This window comes from Aplysia californica, unplaced genomic scaffold (genome assembly GCF_000002075.1).
Source record: "Aplysia californica isolate F4 #8 unplaced genomic scaffold, AplCal3.0 scaffold00221, whole genome shotgun sequence".
Taxonomy (NCBI): domain Eukaryota; kingdom Metazoa; phylum Mollusca; class Gastropoda; order Aplysiida; family Aplysiidae; genus Aplysia; species Aplysia californica.
Genome location: NW_004797491.1, coordinates 117,395 through 136,194, shown reverse-complemented (window position 1 = coordinate 136,194; position 18,800 = coordinate 117,395). Strand labels below are relative to the sequence as shown.

The 18,800-nt window shown below is 41.2% G+C and overlaps 1 protein-coding gene across 1 annotated transcript in view; it reads left to right on the top strand.

Moving 5' to 3' along the window:
* Positions 1–18,800, top strand: part of LOC101863819 (squamous cell carcinoma antigen recognized by T-cells 3) — a gene marked incomplete at its 5' end in the record, with an annotated part of 52,196 nt that overhangs the window by 22,057 nt on the left and 11,339 nt on the right. The window contains 10 exon segments of the mRNA XM_005099651.2: positions 4,871–4,998; positions 5,584–5,742; positions 6,225–6,360; positions 6,905–7,012; positions 10,013–10,078; positions 10,597–10,655; positions 11,484–11,593; positions 14,439–14,551; positions 15,377–15,453; positions 17,353–17,496. Of these exon segments, the coding sequence (XP_005099708.1) occupies positions 4,871–4,998; positions 5,584–5,742; positions 6,225–6,360; positions 6,905–7,012; positions 10,013–10,078; positions 10,597–10,655; positions 11,484–11,593; positions 14,439–14,551; positions 15,377–15,453; positions 17,353–17,496 (1,100 nt within the window).

The following is an 18,800-nucleotide window of genomic DNA, read 5'->3' as shown; positions in this document are numbered from 1 at the left end:
CCTCATTACTTCTAGCTATCCTCTGTCATTTGTATTAACTTCAAACTTATCTCTCCTCCTTCTTTTTTGTGTTTATTACTCCCTTGGGACACCCCTTAATCTTCGGCCCTCATATGACCTTTTAATTGTTTTGCGAGTGCTGTAAAACTCTTTTAAGAAAAATCAAAATAAACTCAAGTAAAAGTATCTTTCTTTCTCCTTGAGCCCTTTCCACTGGTACACCGGTGGCGTGTAAAACTGCCTGTATGCCTAGCCACCAGTACACCAATGAGCAAGACCCCGTCCCCAACATGGCCTGCCTAAGACCAAACGCGTATGGAAAACAGTGTTTACTACACAACATTATTGATTATTTTAAAGATCTTTCTGCATTTGATGCTGGTAATGAGGAGGGCTACCCTGAGCGTGGTACGGAAAGTGATTCTGATGAGTTTGTAAATGTTTATAATATATCGCTCAGGGTCTCAGGCAGGGGGGCATGGTAGCGTCAGGGGGTTAAGTCCCTCTTGTGTTGAGGTGATGCCAATGGCTTCAACTCTCAAATGACTGGTCACTTCCTTCCTTCCTCTGCCTGGCCTCCTTTAGGAGGGTGGCAGTCTGCCTTAGGCAGACAGGTAGGAGGCAACCTCATGTGGCCTGGTCCAGAGTACAGCCAGGTTCAGTCTAGCATTGTTCTCCATAAACAGGCCTCAATGTGGATCCTCCTGTGGGCACTCATACAGTACGTGCTGCAGGTCATCAGGACTTGTGCCACACGCTAGACAGAAATCATTGGGAATGGAGCCTATTGCATGGAAGTATGCCTGCAGGATGGGGCTCTTCGCGTTGGATCTTAGCTGCGATAACACTCTTCTCTGTATGACGGTTAAGTCTCTCTCTTTGTCCCTCTCTGGTGGTGGCTTCACCTTTCCCCCGACGGAGTCTTGCACTTGCCCTTTCTCCTACGTGTAGGCAAGATGTTACGCAAGATGCACGAGCTTGCTGATGCGAGATCGACTGGAGTGTTGGACTGGTCGAGGCAGCCTCCCTTGTTGGTCAGGGCGTCAGCTCGGTCGTTACCTTGGATGCCGCAATGTCCCGGTATCCATTGTATGTGTAGGTGTCTGTGGATATTACAGCAGTGGACATTTTGTCCTATATATCAGTGCGAACTGCAGTCACTCCGGACATTAAGTGTTGAACAAGTGAGTCTGTGAAGATGTGGATTTTTTGAAAACGTGGTTGTTTTTCGAGCCATTGCAGTGCGTGGAGCAGGGTGGTAGTTATAGCTCGGTAGTTGCTTCTGTATAGTCCCGCAGGCACGGATACACATGTTTCCTCCCCAGAAGATTTGTCTAGACACCAGTGTCCTCCACATAACCTGTAGTCGTCAGTGGCGTGGCCGTCAGTGAAGATATCGAGGTCAGATGTAGGCAATCGGCGCATGGTCTCGAAAGCTGCTTCACATCGGATATTAGGTGGATCTGTTTTTGTCGTAGACATTGCAAGCTTGAAGTTGATTATGAGGTTACAGGGGGTCTTCCACGGAGGAGTTGTACTCTGGCAGTAGGGGCTCTTGGATTAGATGTTCTAGTCCCGCGTTATTAGAGCTCTGTCGGCCCACTTCCCTCCGACTGTTGATGGACTTAAAGCATATTTTTGATGTCCTTTGAGCTGAGGCGCGGATCGGGTTGTTTTCTGGGACTCTTCTTGCTCTCTCGTATGCCACAGCAATTGCAATGTTAGACTTAACCTCAAGTGGGATGAGGCCAGCTTCGTTTGTGAGCAGCATTGCACTTGAGTCTCTCGTACACCCCGGTAATTATTCTAGCTAATGAGTTTTTATTAACATTCAAGGTCTCACGATTTGTATTGGCCATTCCTGGGTACCAGGCTGTGTGGGCATACTGGATGGCTGATCTGATGTACGCGATGTACACCATATGTAGATCTTCTTTGCTGCATCTCCAGTCTGTGCCGGAGAGCCTGCGGAGGAGATTGACTCTTGGGGCCAGTTTTTTCTTTAACTTATTTTTATGTTCTTTAAATGTTAGTTTACAATCAATGGTCATGCCAAGGAAGGTAGGTGTTTTGTTATGGGGCAACTCCTCGTCTCCCATTGTAAGCTGTGTACGCCAGGACATTTCACGTCTCCATGTTGTGAAAAAAGAGTATTCGCATTTCGCCAAGTTAATTTCCATCTTCCTTCGTTTTGACCTGTCGTAGATCTTGTCCAGAGCGGCCTGAACCATTGTGGCGGCGGTGTCAAGATTTTCATGGGATACCCATATTGCCAGGTCGTCTGCGAAGAGGCTGGTGTTGGTGCCTAGGGGTTGGTCACCTACGATGTCGTTGATGTACGTGAGGAAAAGAAGGTGATAATACTCTGCTCTGAGGGACGCCGGCAAGGAAGCGATAGTAGCGACTTTCTTGTCCCTCAAAACGAACTCTGGACCTTCTGTCGTCTGGATAAGCTTTGATCTGTCGTTGTAGACAGGTGGGCATTCCTTTGGCGTTTATCTTGTAGAGGAGTCCTGTATACCACACCTTGTCAAAGGCTCTTGAAAAGTCTATTAGACTGTATGGTTCTCTTTGCTTTGCGTCTTGGTCCAGAGTTTTCCTGAAGGTTGTCGGCTATGTGTTGCATTATCCTGGCTCTCTGGTCCTCTTTGCTACGCTGAGGTCGAAAACCGGCTTGCATATTGCCTAGGTTTTGCTGGGTTTCCAACCAGAACATCATTCTCACTTTTACTAATCTCTTGTATAATTTCCCAACGCAGCTTGTCAGTTGGATGGGTCTGTATGAGGTCATTTGGACAGGGTCTTTCCTGGTTTTAATGATAAGAATTATCGTACCTTTTCGCCAGGCTGCTGTGTATTGGGTAGTTTTCCTTTCTCTATTATTATAGATATTCTAGAGAGAATTCAGGCCAGCTTCAGGAAGATGGGTCTATATCATATTGTGGATTCCGTCATCTCCAGCAAATATATTTTTTGAGAACTTGAGTTCTGCAGTTGTCAGGGGTGAATATATTCCTTCCTGGCATGGGCATGTCGTTTTCATTGCTGTGTAGTTACTTCGATGCATCTTGCAATCAATGTTAATAGTTTCTCCTTTTGCTTCCAGTTCAGCCTTTGTGTCACTCTTAATACAGGAGACTTCACAGTACATTTGGGCAAACTTATTCGCTTTCTTTGCGCTGTCTGTTGGTTAACTATTAGAGCTGCTCCTTGTGGTGATGATCTAGATTTCCCATTCTGGACATTTCACGGTTCGCCAGATTTTGCTAAGGTTGCTGCGCGCGTCTAGTGTCTATACGTAATCTTGCCAGCTTTAACTTTCTGCTTCACGGGTGATGCTTCTGGTCTTGGTACACTGTTCCCGCCATAGTTCACGATCAGGTTCACTGTTATTTTCTAGTTTTCTTAGTCTAGTGCGCTCGGCAACAGCCTCTTGTACTTCTGAGTTCCTCCATGCAGCTCTAGTTCCGCTGCATTCATTGGGGATTGTAGATTTTGCTATCTTGGCGATGATATCAGTCAGTGTTCTGTTTTGGGCATCAGTAGATTTTGCCTGAGCAATTTGGTATAGATTTTTGTTGAACTCTCATTAGTTCCAAGTATTTTTTCCCAATTTGCCTTGCGCAAGATCAGATGTTTTCTAGGTTTTGGTTTTGTCTTTTCTTTTTATAGTTTGATAGTAATTTGAATAGGAAGGTGGTCAGATCCCATGGATTTTTCTAGAACTTCCCATTCTGCCTTTAGCATAATGTTCGTATGAGTGATGGAGACGTCAGGTGTTGACAGGCCGCTTGTGGCTGGGTTAACTCGTTTGGAACCTGTCATTTATAACCATACTTTCATTGCAGTCCACCTAATTTTCTATAACATGTCCTAGAGCATTTGAGGGCTGGTACAAGTCCCAAGTGTCACTGTGCCCATTTAAGTCCCCTAGTATCATAGAGTTTTCGGAGGTTGGACAGTATGCTGAGCTAAAGTGTTGTGTTCTTTGATCTTCTGCATGGTCAGTGATTGGAGGAATGTATACATTTGTAATCTGGAACTCCTCATTTCGGTTGTAGTTATTAAAGGAGTGTGTCTCCGTGGTGTTATCGTTTGGGGCCCGGTATGATTCGATTGTTTTTATGTTGCATGCCAGACTTTATCAGACCTTATGATTCCTCCTCTTGAGATGGTATCCTGACTGGTTCGGATGACAGTTCAATTTGTCTAGATGAAATTAAAATTCTTGAAGGTTGGAAAGTAATCTGGTTTAAAGTTTTTTTCCTGAATGATAAAAATGTCAATATCACCTTCTTCTGCTAACTTTGCCAGTTCGGCGCTTTTTTCGGTGTTGAGTCCATTGGGGTTCCATTGAATAATTCTGAGTTCAAAACTTGTCTGTAACTGAGTTCACGACAGTTGGGGTGGTTGTGTTTGTGTTCCGGTAGGCGCATTTCGACGCATGTGTTGGGAATGTTGGGGTATAAGGGGGAGCGATTTGGATAGGGAATGGTACAGAGCAGGCCGGGCTAGCCCAAGCGTGGTTGTGGGAAAGACGTCGAATTTCTGGGTTTGATAGGCCACTGCATTTTCTATGTATCCATTTGGCTCAAGTGGTGCATCGGATTGAGTAATCCCGGTTGGTCACGTTCCTGTTGCATATTGTACCTCTCATCAGGTCCAAGGTTGATATCGACGTCCCCGGCCATTATTAGCAGAAAACTCAAGATCTGCCGGTTCAGCTGAGCCTCCGGACAAAAGCCCGGTCGCCTCTGTTCCTGTCTGAATCCAGGGGTTGATTGATGTTTCACCCGGAGCTGTACTTGTTCCGGGGGTCTGCAGCACCGTGTAGAGTAGAGGTCCCAATAATGACTGGTCTCTCCCACAGACATGCAAAGCACCATGGATGAGTACAAGGAGTGGCTGGGAGAAGACAGTGTGGACTCAGAGACACAGGCCAGTTTTGACAAAGCGCATCACGTCCTCAAGGACATTCAGCAGTTTGAAGACCAGCTGGTGAGATCTTGAATATCACACTCATCTTTAGCTATGTATAATCTCTCCCTTTTCTTTATAATCTAACTTTCTGTCTTTGCTTGTAGTTTTCTTGTGTTGTTTCCCGAATAATAGTTACAGGGTAGCCCAAAAGGAGCATGCAATGTAAACATGTTTCATTGTACAATCATGGCCAAAACAAGGCCATCTGAGACCACTCTCGTGCGAGGGTTCTAGATGTTGATGCCCTCCAGAATAATAGAGTCGCGAAAAGTGTCATAGACTTGCATTTAAATAAGTTGCCATAAATTTAAAGGTCCCCATTTATTGTTTTTTTTACTGACATTTATTGTATTGAATATCAAATAATACAAGTGAATTGAGGGAGATTGCGGTTTTTAACAAAGATTTTTTTTACATTGGCCATTTTGTCAGGTACACACTCACATAATACATATTGTTGCTGTTGCCAAAAGAATAGGTAACTCTACTAGGCACTGCTTTACAGGATGAGAAATAGAAATTTGAGTTTACTCATTTTTCTTGCAACCTAGATTATGCCTGCTAATCTGGATTTTTTTCCTAACTGAAAGTGGTCATTTTCAGATAAGCACCTCGGGTAGTGAACAGCTAAAAAGTTACCAGGACTTGATAACACATGAGCAGAGGAAGAAGGAACCTGCGCGTGTTGTATGTGCCTTTGAGCGGGCCCTGAAGGATCACTGTCTGGTGGCTGAGCTCTGGCAACAATACACAGCTTATCTGGTAAGTTATGACTCGTCTCTAAGGGGTCATGCACAGCTTATCTGGTAAGTTATTTCTCCTTTCAAAGGAGTTACTTTCTCTGAAGCGTTCTCAACTTGTTAAAGCTTCCTGCAATGTTTGCTTTTTATCACTGTTTTAAAAAAGTGTTTTTAATGGTATGTTTTTTTAAGCATGATGAATTGTTTTGATATTTGAAATATATTTGTCCCCTGGCCTCCCTTGCTAGATCTCAGGGGTAGATAAATACTGGTTTATTCATGCCATTTGAGCTCAGGACAGAGACATTGGGGAAGATCTTTTGTGTAGCCTCAGTTGCTTCTTTGGGAATGGCTGAGGCTGATGACAAGGTACAAAATTGTGCTGTAGGCAGATTTTCACATTCCCATTTGAGAGAGGTGGGCGCCTAACTTGAGGGTTGTCTGGAGTGAGCTGATTTTTAGCTCTCGGATGATCCTGAAAAAATTTGATTGTTTTGTTCTCAGGACAAGCTTAACTCTGGACAGCAGATCAAGTCGGGTTATGAGCGAGCCCTCCGCAACTGTCCGTGGTCCTCTCAGCTGTGGGTCAACTACTTGCTAGCCCTTGAGAGACAAGGCACAGAGTTTGTTAAGATGAAAGGTTGCTGCTTCTTTTCTCTGTGTACTTCTTTTTTCTTTTTCTTTCCTGTTTCGTTTTGTCCGAAGTCAAGACGGTTTGACTTTTGACAATTTCAGTTTATATAGTGCGCTAGGGGGGGGGGGGTGTGTGTGTATGTATGTGTGTGTGTGGGTTGGGGGGGCGGGGGGGCGGGCGTGTTGTCTGTGTTGTGACATAGAATTATTGTAGACTACAAAGTTATAGTATAATAGTAGGTTATTTCAGCAGGCGAGGATCTGATTTATGTTAGCCTTAAAAAATGTTGATTGTTTAAAGGCAATTTTGTTGAGGATAAAAGTGAAAATGTTCTATTTTTGAATTGAAAGAAAGTACATGTGAAACAAGCCATTGGTTCGTAATATTTACTGCCTATACTGATATGTTCATGATACCAAAGAAGAGATGGTTTCATTACAGCAATGTGAAGGTTATCTTTTTTTTTTTTCAGATTAGATTTTTCCATCTTTCACCCTTCAAAAGAATTTGGGTTAGGTCATCTGTTAAAGTACTTTTTATACATTTCCAGAGGTGGCAGACAAAGCCCTGCAGGTAGGTTTCTCTGAGGCTTCAGACTACCTGTCGATGTGGTCAGCTTATTGCGACTACCTCAAGCGCAGGATCGACTGGTCTCAAGGTAAGTTTACCATGATATTGTAATCAATGTGGTTTTTGTATTGGTCATGCTGATACCATGTTTTGAACGTTTGGAAGGATGTGTGAGCCAGTCTGAGGAAACCAGGAGTATGTCACTAAACCTCGAACCTTGATATCTGCAAAAACAGTGGGTGTAGTCAGTTGTGGTTGATTTTGAGTTATACATACCACACGGCTGTTAGAAAGCGGTACTTTAGTTCGCAGGCAGCCAGCGCGTCGCACTTTGTAATCTGACCCGGGTCACCGGGTCATGAACTCGTGGCCAGGGGAATTCCCCGTGTCCCGCTAACAGCATTGTTCATTTCATTTTTAGGACAATTAAACTCGCAAAATACGCTGATCGGTGACTTTATCGTCATTTTATTTTGCCTGTTTGGAACAAGGGAGAACTTCTTTACTTACTGAGAAAGATGCAAAATTGTATGAAATAACGATAAATATATATAGCGCTCGAAAAATGGCTCATATTTTACCATTGCCCTTTGGCGTGAATATTTTTAAATCTAAATTCCAATCAAACAAAACTTAATCAACCCTTCAATTTCACATAAAATACACCAGAAATGGTCAAATATCAAAACTCACTTTGCTGTTTTTGAGGGAAGTCCATGGTTGTGGAGTAGTGAAGAGTTGATTGCAGTATCACCTTTTTTTTCTTTGTCGGAGGCACGTTGGATAATAGTTTTGGATTTGACATGACGGGGTAAGATTGCATGACAACTTTCAGCTGTTGTTCGATATTACGTATCCCAGCTCCTTTTCTCTCTAGCTTTGCCACAGAAGCATGGATAAGTACACCACCCTGTTTCCCATGTTAAGCCAAACCAAACCCATATGCTTGTATCCTCGGGATGCAGTGGTTTTCGAGAATGTGGTATTTTGGAAGTACCTTTTCACTAAAATGTCTCCTGTAGAATGACATGTAAGTTTTGATGCATGTTGTCAAAGTGTGGTAGTCCGTCTTTTGACACTGGTTGGCCGTGTGAGATGTGAATGTGAATGTCCCGAAGCGCGTTGTTTAAATGATTGAATTTTTCTATGAGTGTAAGCGGTGTCAATTATGTTTTGGTCGTGGGTGTTTTCTACTGTTTCTTTTACAATAAATGCCGTGAGGTCTTTATAAACGCGACTCATGATGTATTTGTGGCAGTGATTGCCAATGAAAGAGCGGCCGTGATATGCCTGCTGTGTGATGTTGTGCGAGTCAAGTATGCTGTCTAAATGAGAACAGATAGGGCCAGTCCTAGGGTTAGGGGGTTCGTGCTCTAACTCCGACAACCTGTCTTCTTTCTCCGTCTGTTGTTTTTGAAAGTTAATTTTCTCCTCTTCAGAGTCAGAAAGTACCACGCAACCTTCTAAATGTCTAACCTCCCCATTTAGTTCCTCCCCACAACTCCATATGTCTTATCTTGTCCACGCAAGCTTTACAGATGGTTTTTTAATGTACTGTCTGTGAGTCCATTGTAAGGCTAACACCTAAGGCAAACAAAGTGTCCGATGCAAATTTAGAACACTGCAGGGGTCGCCTTTTCTGTGCCTTCTGCTTGACTGACAGTGTTCTGCCACCACAAGTTCTGAAACGTTCGTGCAGCTTTTGAAAAAGCGAATCCTCTGTATGTTTCTCTATTTCTTAACTGGGCTAAAATATTCCAAAAAAGCGATGAGAAGTGTTGGAAAAATAACGCGATATTTAAGAAGAAAAATGAAAGATCACATGCGAGTGAATCACGGGAGGGGGTACCCTTTTTTTTAAAAATGATATAAAATAACACATTCGCTTCCCACAAACAACATTTGCTCACACGGTTCAAGTATTGCTGTCTCAAGTGAAGCAGAGAAATCTGAGTGAAAAATCTGAGTTTGGCTTTTGAGATAATAAACTCCAAAATGGAATATAATTTAAAATGCAACATTAAAAGAACAAAACACTTGTACTGCAAAATGCGTAACTGCTATAACACCAGTGAGATTTCCGGAGCGAAAGTGGGATCGTCTTGTTAGTCTTAAGATGATCTTTAAAATGAGATGATAAACAGGCTTCTAGGTTTATCAGATCGGGAGAAATAACGAGGGAAAGTGATACGAAAATTACCAGAACTGAGTTATGCAGGCACAGCGGCGGGCATCGCTATCGTCACAGTTGTTAAGCATGGGAGTGGCCGACTGACACTGATTTATTACCTTCGCGCGGGAGGTCAGACTGGGGCTCGGCCACCAACTAAAGTACCACTTTCAGTCGCATTTTAACAGCCGTGACCGGGGGGTTTCCCTACCACTTTAGAAAATAATTCAAGATCTGTTTCTTGTAAAAGCCACTTTAAAATATCTTTTCTCAATTTGTTTTCTATTTGCAATTATGATGTATCATTGAACGCGTTTTTCTCAGTTTTTACTTTTCCACATTTTGTTGCTTCAAACTGCAATATATCTCATTTTCTAGAAAAAAAATAATTGAAAAATTTAAAGTGCAAATAATCAGGAAGATCTCAGCTTACATTACAGAAAAGAGCAAAAACTCAAAATGGCACAGAGGCGACATTCCTGATTTCCTCAGACCGACTCACATATGTTCAGCTGTGCCGGAATATAGACAAACACAAAATAAGACTTCAAGATTAGGTCTATTTTAGCTAGACAAACAAAAAATAAGACTTCAAGATTAGGTCTATTTTAGCCTGAACAGATCCCTTGAAACACCTAACATGGGATTCTCGCAAAATATTCATGAAATGCTAAAAATTGTGTCAAAGCGAAGGAGAGGTAGTTTAATATACATTTATCTAACTTTTCCGAATCAAAATTAACCTGTTCGGATTCGTAAGAGGTTGCATTAGTAGTAATGCTTCATGCACTCTGCGATCTGACCGGACGCTGGGACTGTTCACTCGGGGACGGGGTGAGTTTCACTGGACACTCCCATCATCCACTTAGGGTTATAGAGTTTTAAAAATACAATGTTCTCTTTTTTTTTCCTCCCCAGACCACACAGAACAGCTGGAAACTTTCCGGCTGACAATGGAGGCAGCTGTGGACTTTATGTTTGAGAGTGAGTTTGAAGTTTGTTGTCCCCCCAGAAGTTCATCATCTGGTTTCTGTGTCATTCGTCCTGGTGTCTTTTGCTACATCAGCAATATAAAATACTCCACCAAAAAAGTACTTCAACCAGCAAATTTAGCTTGCTGGCACATACTTTTGGGGGTCTACAAAGTTCTCATTAAAGATTTTTAGCGTTCCTTTCTTGGAATGTCAAAAGAACATCTTCCATAATTTCATAACATTTGCAGCAGAAAGGCAGTATTACAGTCATCATGATGCTAAAGGTTTATATGTCAGGATGTGGGTATTGGCAGCTGAGGCTCAATTTTTCTCGTACTGATGGGAAATGCACATATTTAACTCTAAGCATGAGTGATTCTTGCCGAAAAATCTACCATTTAGGTCTGTTTTGCTCAAGAAAGATTTGAATATGAAAGTTGAGAGAAATGAGCTTTATATTGATCCAGCGGTTGCAAAAGGATTTTGTCATTCTTATTTCCCCCCACCCCACCCCCTACATGTTCACAGACTACGGCAAAGATGGAGATCCAGAGGGCAGGTTGCGTCAATTCTGGGCATACATTGAGGTGAGAGAAAAAAAGTTAATGGTTTTTACAAAAGATACTTCAGAAGCTTAAATTAAAATTTTGGGCTTAGTACATCTTAACAGCTCAGCTGGTCAACAGTATGTGAGGCGCTCTGACAAGATGAGTTACATCTCGCAATCCATGAATGGAAATATCAGCTGAAAATCAACACAGAGATCATATTTATAGATTTAAAACCAATGCCATTCTCTTCAAGCTTAACATGTCTTTTATCATTTCATACTAATAAATTGTAAAAACTCAACCTATAAATTTGACGCATCTGTTTCCATCATGCTAAAATCCGAGAAGTAACTCATTTTATCAGCAGGCCTCACACATGTGCATTCTGCCTATTGCACCTTGTCATGAATCTATATAACTATGACCAGTTCCCATCTGTTGAGCTTGCAGTAGCTGTCAAACTGGTTATGGTTGGGATGTTGCTTCATTCATTGTTTCATGAATTCGACAAAAAAAAATTGTTTCGCACCATTGCAAGGGCAGTTTTTACCCATTCATTTGAAATGCCTTCTTGTGTGATTGGTGGGCGTTCTGTTGTGGTTTTGCTCCTTTCCTTTCAAAGATCTATCATCCTTGTCTCTCCTCCTTGACCTTCTTTGTATGTTACTCTCTAGGAACAACTCTAATCTTTTATGTTCATATGACCTGTTTGTATTGCAAGTACCATAAAACTGACCAAAACAGAAACTAAAACCAGATGCCTTCCACCCTTTGACAATCTGTCAGGATTTTTGTTTTCTGGAGTAAACTGCTTCAAAAGTGAATGAAAAACATGCGATGTGTGGTGCATTTATATGTTTTCAGGCCAAGTTCTGTAAGAACCAGGAGAGGTCGCGGGAGATCTGGAACCAGCTGATGCAGGAGGGCCATGGGGCGGAGGCAGGCATGTGGCTACAGTACTACCAGCTGGAGAGGTCTGTTTGAAATGTGTGCATGTATAATATGGGTGGAAATGTAGTATGTGTGCATGTGTAGTGTATGCATAGTATGGGAGAGACCGAGGGAGAATGAAAGAGATTATAATTGTATCTATAGAAATGTTTGTTATATTTTCAGTGATTGTGTTCTAATTCATAAAGGGGTATTTGTATTGTGTGGTTGTGCAGGTGTCCAACAGTGATCATAACACGTGTTCTTTAAGAATGTTTCCCATTACGGGTGATGTTGGGGTAAAGTGGCAATGGTAGGCCCCACCAGTTGTTTTTTAAACTAGCCCCTTGTTGTTATTCCTAGTACTACCTGACAGTGTTCATGACAATTTACTTCTCTTTTACTTTGACAACTGGTTGGGAATGGTGAGGCCTGTGAGGCTACTTGTGGTTCCTGGAGCCTGTGAAAGTATTCTTTATTACACTTGCTACTGGCTTGTGTAGGTACAGGGTGATCCCAAAAAAACTGTACAACTTCTTTTGTTAATATTTTCCTCCACACTGAAGTTTTGCGTTTCAAATTTGTACACAACAATTTGGAAGTCAAAAGGAATTTGTTTGATATTCACTAGTTCACATTAGACTTACCACTAAAAATCTCAACGATTGCACCTTGCAAACTACAGTAGTCTAACAGGCCAACAGAAGTTTGCAGATAGTTTTTCTCAAGTTTCCTTTTCCTGCTGAGATCATGGTTACTCTCCTCAAACTCATTTCATAAGTTGCGCACAAGGTACGGAAAAAATGTTAAAGGATCCTTAAGGCTTTTTTTATGTCAAGGGTGGAAATGGTCCATCACTTAGGACATATGGAGAACCAGAACTAAAAATATCCCAGATAAAACAACCACTTCTGGTCAAACACACACTGCAACCCTATCTTCAAACAGTACACACCAGAGGTGACTCTATCCCGAAGCCTCCATTTTCTCTGCGGAGGTCACTGCCATTGACATGGCACTGGACTCCGTAGAAAATTCTCCTAATAAATCTTTCCTTATCCTTTCTGACTCTCTATCTTGCATCCACTCACTTACAAACAACACAGTCCAACACCCAAAAATAGTTAGGCTACCACAAAAAAATACACACCTTGACTGAAACCGGGAAAAGCATCGTGTTCGCATGGATACTTACCCTTATGGGCATCCGAGGAAACGAGCAGGTAGATAACCTGAGGAAGAAATCCTTATCCCTTCTGTTGGGATCAATGACGAACACTCTCCCACAGATTGACTTTATAAATAAAGTCAAAAAGTACAAGTCCAGTCTTTTTTTTTTTATAGTAGAGGGTTTTACGGCGCTCGCAACTGCATAAGGTCATATGAGCGCCAAGCTCCAGTCTTTGGGAGAGCCATTGGAAAAAACAAACAAATAACAAACTTCACAACATTAGACCCAAACTGGGACCGCGAAATCCTTCGGGCCTCTCCAGAAGAGACGAAGTCATTTTTACTGAATTACACATCGGACACATGGCCCTAACACAAAAATACCTCCTTCTGGGAGATGAGAAGCCGTTCTGTGTCGGATGCGACACAGATTGTACCATTAGACACATTTTAACCGAATGTCTAGACTTCGGAGAGACCCCGAAGGAAATATTTTAAATGCAGAAAATTGCTATATTTTTTCCGTCGTTCCGTCATTGTTCCCAGCAGAATTTTAGATTTTATGAAGGCCATTGGCCTTTATGGAAAGTTATAAAACAGATTGTTTGAAATTTTTAAGTGTTATTTATAAAGTTGTTTTAAATTTACATTTAAAATCTATTTACACTCAATTTTTAGCGTTTTAACAATTTTAATTAGAAATATTGACCAAAATCAGGCCGAGCAGTTGAATAAAAACCCACTTTTTTCGCACTCTAATATGACCTTATGCAGTTGCGAGCGCCGTAAAACCCCATACTAAACTAAAACACACTGTTTGCACCCCTTAAAACGTCACCAGGGTACAGAATTCAGTAGATGAGCCCCATGAAATGTCTGCCCGTAGACGGTGTCTGCAGCAATGACTTTCCTACATCTCAGTGGTCTGCATTATCAAGGCTGATCTTCATCTACGACTGTACCATTTTCCTGTTCGCGAGGCTATCAGTGGATGGCAATGTATTCATGATTCCTCGATCGTCTTGAAAAACGTGAACATTTCCTCTAAAACATTTGGTTCCTTGGCAAAGCCCATATTCACCTTTTAGGTTATATCAACTCCACAAATGATGTCTATTTGGACAACCTCACCCCCCCCCCCCGAATTGTCTCTAGAAACCGCTCCATACTGTAAGGTGTATAGTGTGTGTGGCTTTAAGTACTCATGGTTGAGTGGATCCTTGTGTTTGCCACCACTGAATTTTACGAACGGCGCGTTAAAATGTGTCGAGTCCAAAGGAGGCATTGGTTCATGGAAATCCTGAATTTAAAAAATATCTTTTTAACTCTGTAGGAGAAAAGAAATATTGTTTAAAGTTACAGGGATGGAAAGATTAGATTTTAAAAATAAAAGGAAAGGAAAAAACAAACCAATCATTTCAGGGCTTTCCTTACAAGATTTTAAAAAATTGGTGCATTTTGTATTTATAGGTAGTTTTTAGAAAAGCCATTTGCGTGTTCGAAAATAAGTTTCTTCTTTGTGAATTTTATGTCAAACAAATTCCTTTTAAATTAATTATATATGTTCCAAATTACAACAATCTCGTACAAATTTTGTGCGAGATTTTTGTAAAAAGTTGTACAGTGTACTTGTCCGATCTGAGTTATAGTAAATATGTATGCTGTGTTGAAGTTGGGATTTTTTAAAAAAATTTTATTTTGATGTAACTCTCCCCTCAGAATGTTTGGTGACAACAAGCATTGCCGGAAAATCCTGCAGAGGGCACTCAACTCGGTGACTGATTGGCCGGAATCGATCACTCAAGCGTACATCAACTTTGAGAGAGAAGAAGGTGAATGATTCGTACGGGCATTGGAGGTTGTAGTTGAAAGGGTATCATTTCTTTGAAATTAATCAATAATTCTTGAGGACAAAAGTTTGAAGATTACTAAGAAGCCTACTGGTATTTTTCAGTCTTGTCTTTTCAGGCAGTTCTCATGATATGAATAGTTGGAGGGTGCCACTAATTAGTATATGAGCTTTTGCCAATAGGTGGGTACCTAAAATGTGACAGAGGGTTGATGATAAAGTTTTTAATATTTCGTTTTTTACTTGAATTTTTCTATTAATGTATATCTCCTCCTACAAAAACATGTATTTACAGACCTACAGATGACATGCTAAGCTGTGTAACTGGCGTTACGTAACGTCAAGTCAAATTCTTTCTGATATAACTATGATGACATATTTGATTTTTTAGCCCTCCTGGAAAATGGGTATGTCGCGATATTCGTCCTTTTTCCCCAAGACGGCAGTATTGGCAAATGTTCATATCCATCGGTATTATGTAATGATAATTACACTTATATAGCACATTTCCATTCTCCACAATATGCTATATATACGCTGTACAACTATTATTACCCCTGTAGACCCAAGAACGCGGCCCAGAAACTTTCTCAGCTTCTCGGGTACCCGCATGTAAAGTGCCTTTCCCAAGAACACAATGTAGGACCACTGATATGACCCGAACTCAGTCTGAGATCCTAACCACTAGGCCACTGATTCTTGTGCTGTTTGTGTACATTTGTTTTGCCTATTATTACCTCCGACAGAAGTGTTTTATTGTTGTTGTGCTTCTCTTGGACTCAAGTGATCTGACTTTGCATTTCCTCAGGTGACCTCGAGCAGTTTGATGTAGCCCTGGCTCGCAGCCAGGCACAGCTCAGTCGGATCGAAGAACGCAGGGCCAAGGTTTGTCATCTTTGTTTTATTTTTTTAAAAGTCGGGCATGAATAACTCAAACATGTCGAGGATTGACAAATGTGTCCAGAACTTCCATTATTTGAGGTAACCCATTGCACCGAGGCTACAAGTATACCCGTTGCTGCCACACGCTTCCTGCTACAACTGTCTTAGCAAAACACCATTCCTTCAATTCCATCCGAACCACTTATTCAGGTTTCTATTGAAAATAATAGGTCTCTTGTAGCTTGTAAAAACTTTTGTTAGCTTGTTTTAATCCAGTGTCTCACCAAGTACGAGTTATTTTGTTTTGTTTTGTCACCTCAAATCATGGCAAGAAAGCAAGCACTGAAATCTTCATGGACGAGAAGAATAAAAAGCAGTCACGAAAAACAACAGTGCCACGGCTTTTTTTGTGTTTGTTAAAATACATGAGCCATGTTTTTAGTTTTGTCTGAGACATAAGCGGCAAAGAAAGTGATAATAAACGTAAATCTAGAAAACCAAGGCGAGCAGATTGATTTTAGGGCCTTGAAAACTTCTAAGAAAAGCTAGATCTAGACCATAGATTTACTATAAGTTGCTATGGGTAAATCGAGTGCTGATGAGTTGCAATCGGACGAAGAATATATTGTTTTCTCGGCTCTTTCCTTCATCTTTCTCTCTAATATTATTAAAAGAACATTTAAAGTGAAATCTAGGCGAAATTTCATTTTGATACCTTAACTAGTTTGGGCACTACGCGTGTCTAAGGTTAGTGTGTCGGGTTCAGACCGATGATTTCCCCCGGCTCACGGTAAGCCAGGTGGACACAAGTGTACTGCTGCGGCGACACAAGGTGAATTGGGTTAACCAATAACAAAAAATAAAAGAGGTATCAGTTGAGGAATGGCAAATCGTATGAGTTTTCTGTGATTTTGAGATTTACATGTTCAAGTTATCTGTGCTGGACTGTAAAATGATTTTCTTGTCTCAGAGTGTCTTGACATCATCTACATTTCATTTCTGGCCCAGCAAAATGGCTTAACTCAGAGTTCTGTCAAAATGCTACGAGCCTTTTATTTTGTTTGGTGGTGCTATATCTCTCTTTTGGTAAAATCAAAACAAAAATAATGCACTGGCAGTCACAAAAGTAACATGCATGACAAGTTTTACCATTATTAGATGATAGATAATAATAATAATAATAATAATAATAGATAGCATTTGTATAGCGCATATCCCCGCTCAACAGCAGGCTCTATGCGCTTTACACTATATTATTACCCCAGCAGACCATTGAACACTCCGAAACATTCTCAGCTTCCCGGGAAGCATACAGTGCAAGCAGCCGATTAAGCGCTCAAACACTAACAAACTGACAAGATCTTTCGCTGTCTATAGCCGGGTACCCATTCCCACCTGGGTGAAATGAGGAAAATTCGTGTAAAGTGCCTTTCCCAAGGACACAACGTCGGGTCCCTGACCGGATTCGAACCCACGACCTTACGGTTGCGAGTCCGAGAGCCTAACCACTAGACCACCGACGCCACAAGATAGTCTAGTTAAACAATTTTTCCCCCTTATCTCAAAAGTAGCATAAATCAGATGTGCCATTTTACTAGCACAGTGATGATTTGTTATGAAGAACCTTCAAGCATTTTACTATCTCATGTTATCTCTCTGTGATCTTGACGACAATTGTTGCCTATAAATGTATTTCTTTTTTTGACTGAAAAAAAAAAAATCCCTGTGTGTCATTTTGAGTGAAGACAGTGGAGTAATGATAGAGGGATTTTTAGGGAGGATTCTAAAGAAAACTTATTTTTTTGTCATGCGGTGGTCGACAAATCTGTGATTGCATATATGTTTATTTTAAATCTGCTCTTCAAGATGATGATGATAATCCGAATCCTGCTTTCTATACAGGCGGCAGAGAAAGATGCAGTTATTCAGGACCACAAGAAAAAGGAGCGGACTGACAGAAAAGCTCAGAAGAAACAACAACAGCCTGACACAAACTCAACTCAGCAGAGCAGCCAAAATGCTGGTAACAAACCAGGCAAGAGAAAGGTAGGAGTCAGTCTTTGTATCTCTCGACTTATCAACACATAAATATTCCAGCTTTGTAGTGATCAGGAAGTGTGTTCCTTTATTTGAGTTTGTTCATGTTAGTTTGTTGTTTTTATTTTTATATACGGGTGGGATTTGTTTGGCTTTTACGCTTTCACTGTGGAGGGTGTCACTTGTAAGGTCTACATTTTTTCTCTCCATTTTGTTCCTGTCTATTAATCTTGCCTTTATATTTGTTTTAATTTGTTTAGTTGTGTCATTGTGCTTTTTAAAAGAAATAATAAAATGACCCTTGACAAACTCTTAAAGTGAATATTATTTTACGAATTTTATTTGTCTCAGGAGGTAGATATGAGAGGTGGGAGTTGGCTAAGCTTAAGCTGAATGTTTGTTATTTAACTGAGTCTACATGATGTGATACCCACCTGGATTGGGGGCTCTCGTGGCCTAGAGGTTAAGGTGTTGGCCTCTCATTCAAAGGTCCCGGGTTCGAATCCGGGTTGTGACCGAACAATTTCTTCTCTAAATTTGTCTCCTTTCTCCTCATTTCCTGCTGTCTAGCAATGTTCTGTCGTCTGCTTTCGTCTCCTCTTTCTGCCCCCACCCCCTCACCTCCTTTGACCCTTCCTCTGGGCTCCTGATTCTTTCTGCAGCCTTTCTACTGCTACTCCTTCGCTTCTTCTTACTGCTGTCTTTCAGCCACACCCCTGATCTTCTGGTAGGAAAGATCAACACCTAGCCTTCTCGGACAAGGGCGAAAAATCTCAGAGGGCCCGTGTGCAAGTTGCACACGTTAAAGATCCCTTGGTGGTCTAAAATCGATAAGAATAGGCTTCGGCCGCCACCCAGGCAAAATTCAAAATTTCCTGCCTACTGAAAATATTAGGTGTGTCCCGCGCTCTCATATGACCTTATGCAGTTGCGAGCCCCGTAAAACACTTTACAAAAAAAACTAACCACCTGGATTCTTGTTAAGATAAATGTGTCATAGTTCCTGTCTATTATAAACAGCCTGAAAAGCATTGCTTCATGTTGTTATCTTCTCTTAATTATAGCTTTACAATGTTTTTCTGCTATCAAGAGATGATAATTGCTGCAACTGGTAGTGTGTAATGTCACACTCATATATGGTTAATGCACAAGCCATTGTTTAATATTGAGTTCACTTTCCAGTGACTTTAGTATATTTTGTTTCTGAAAGTGGCAGAATTTTTTTTTTCAGCTTTGACATTTTAATGGGTAGACTAGAAAGATTACTTTATCCCTTGGTCTTTATTGCAAATAAATCTATAACTGCCTCCAAA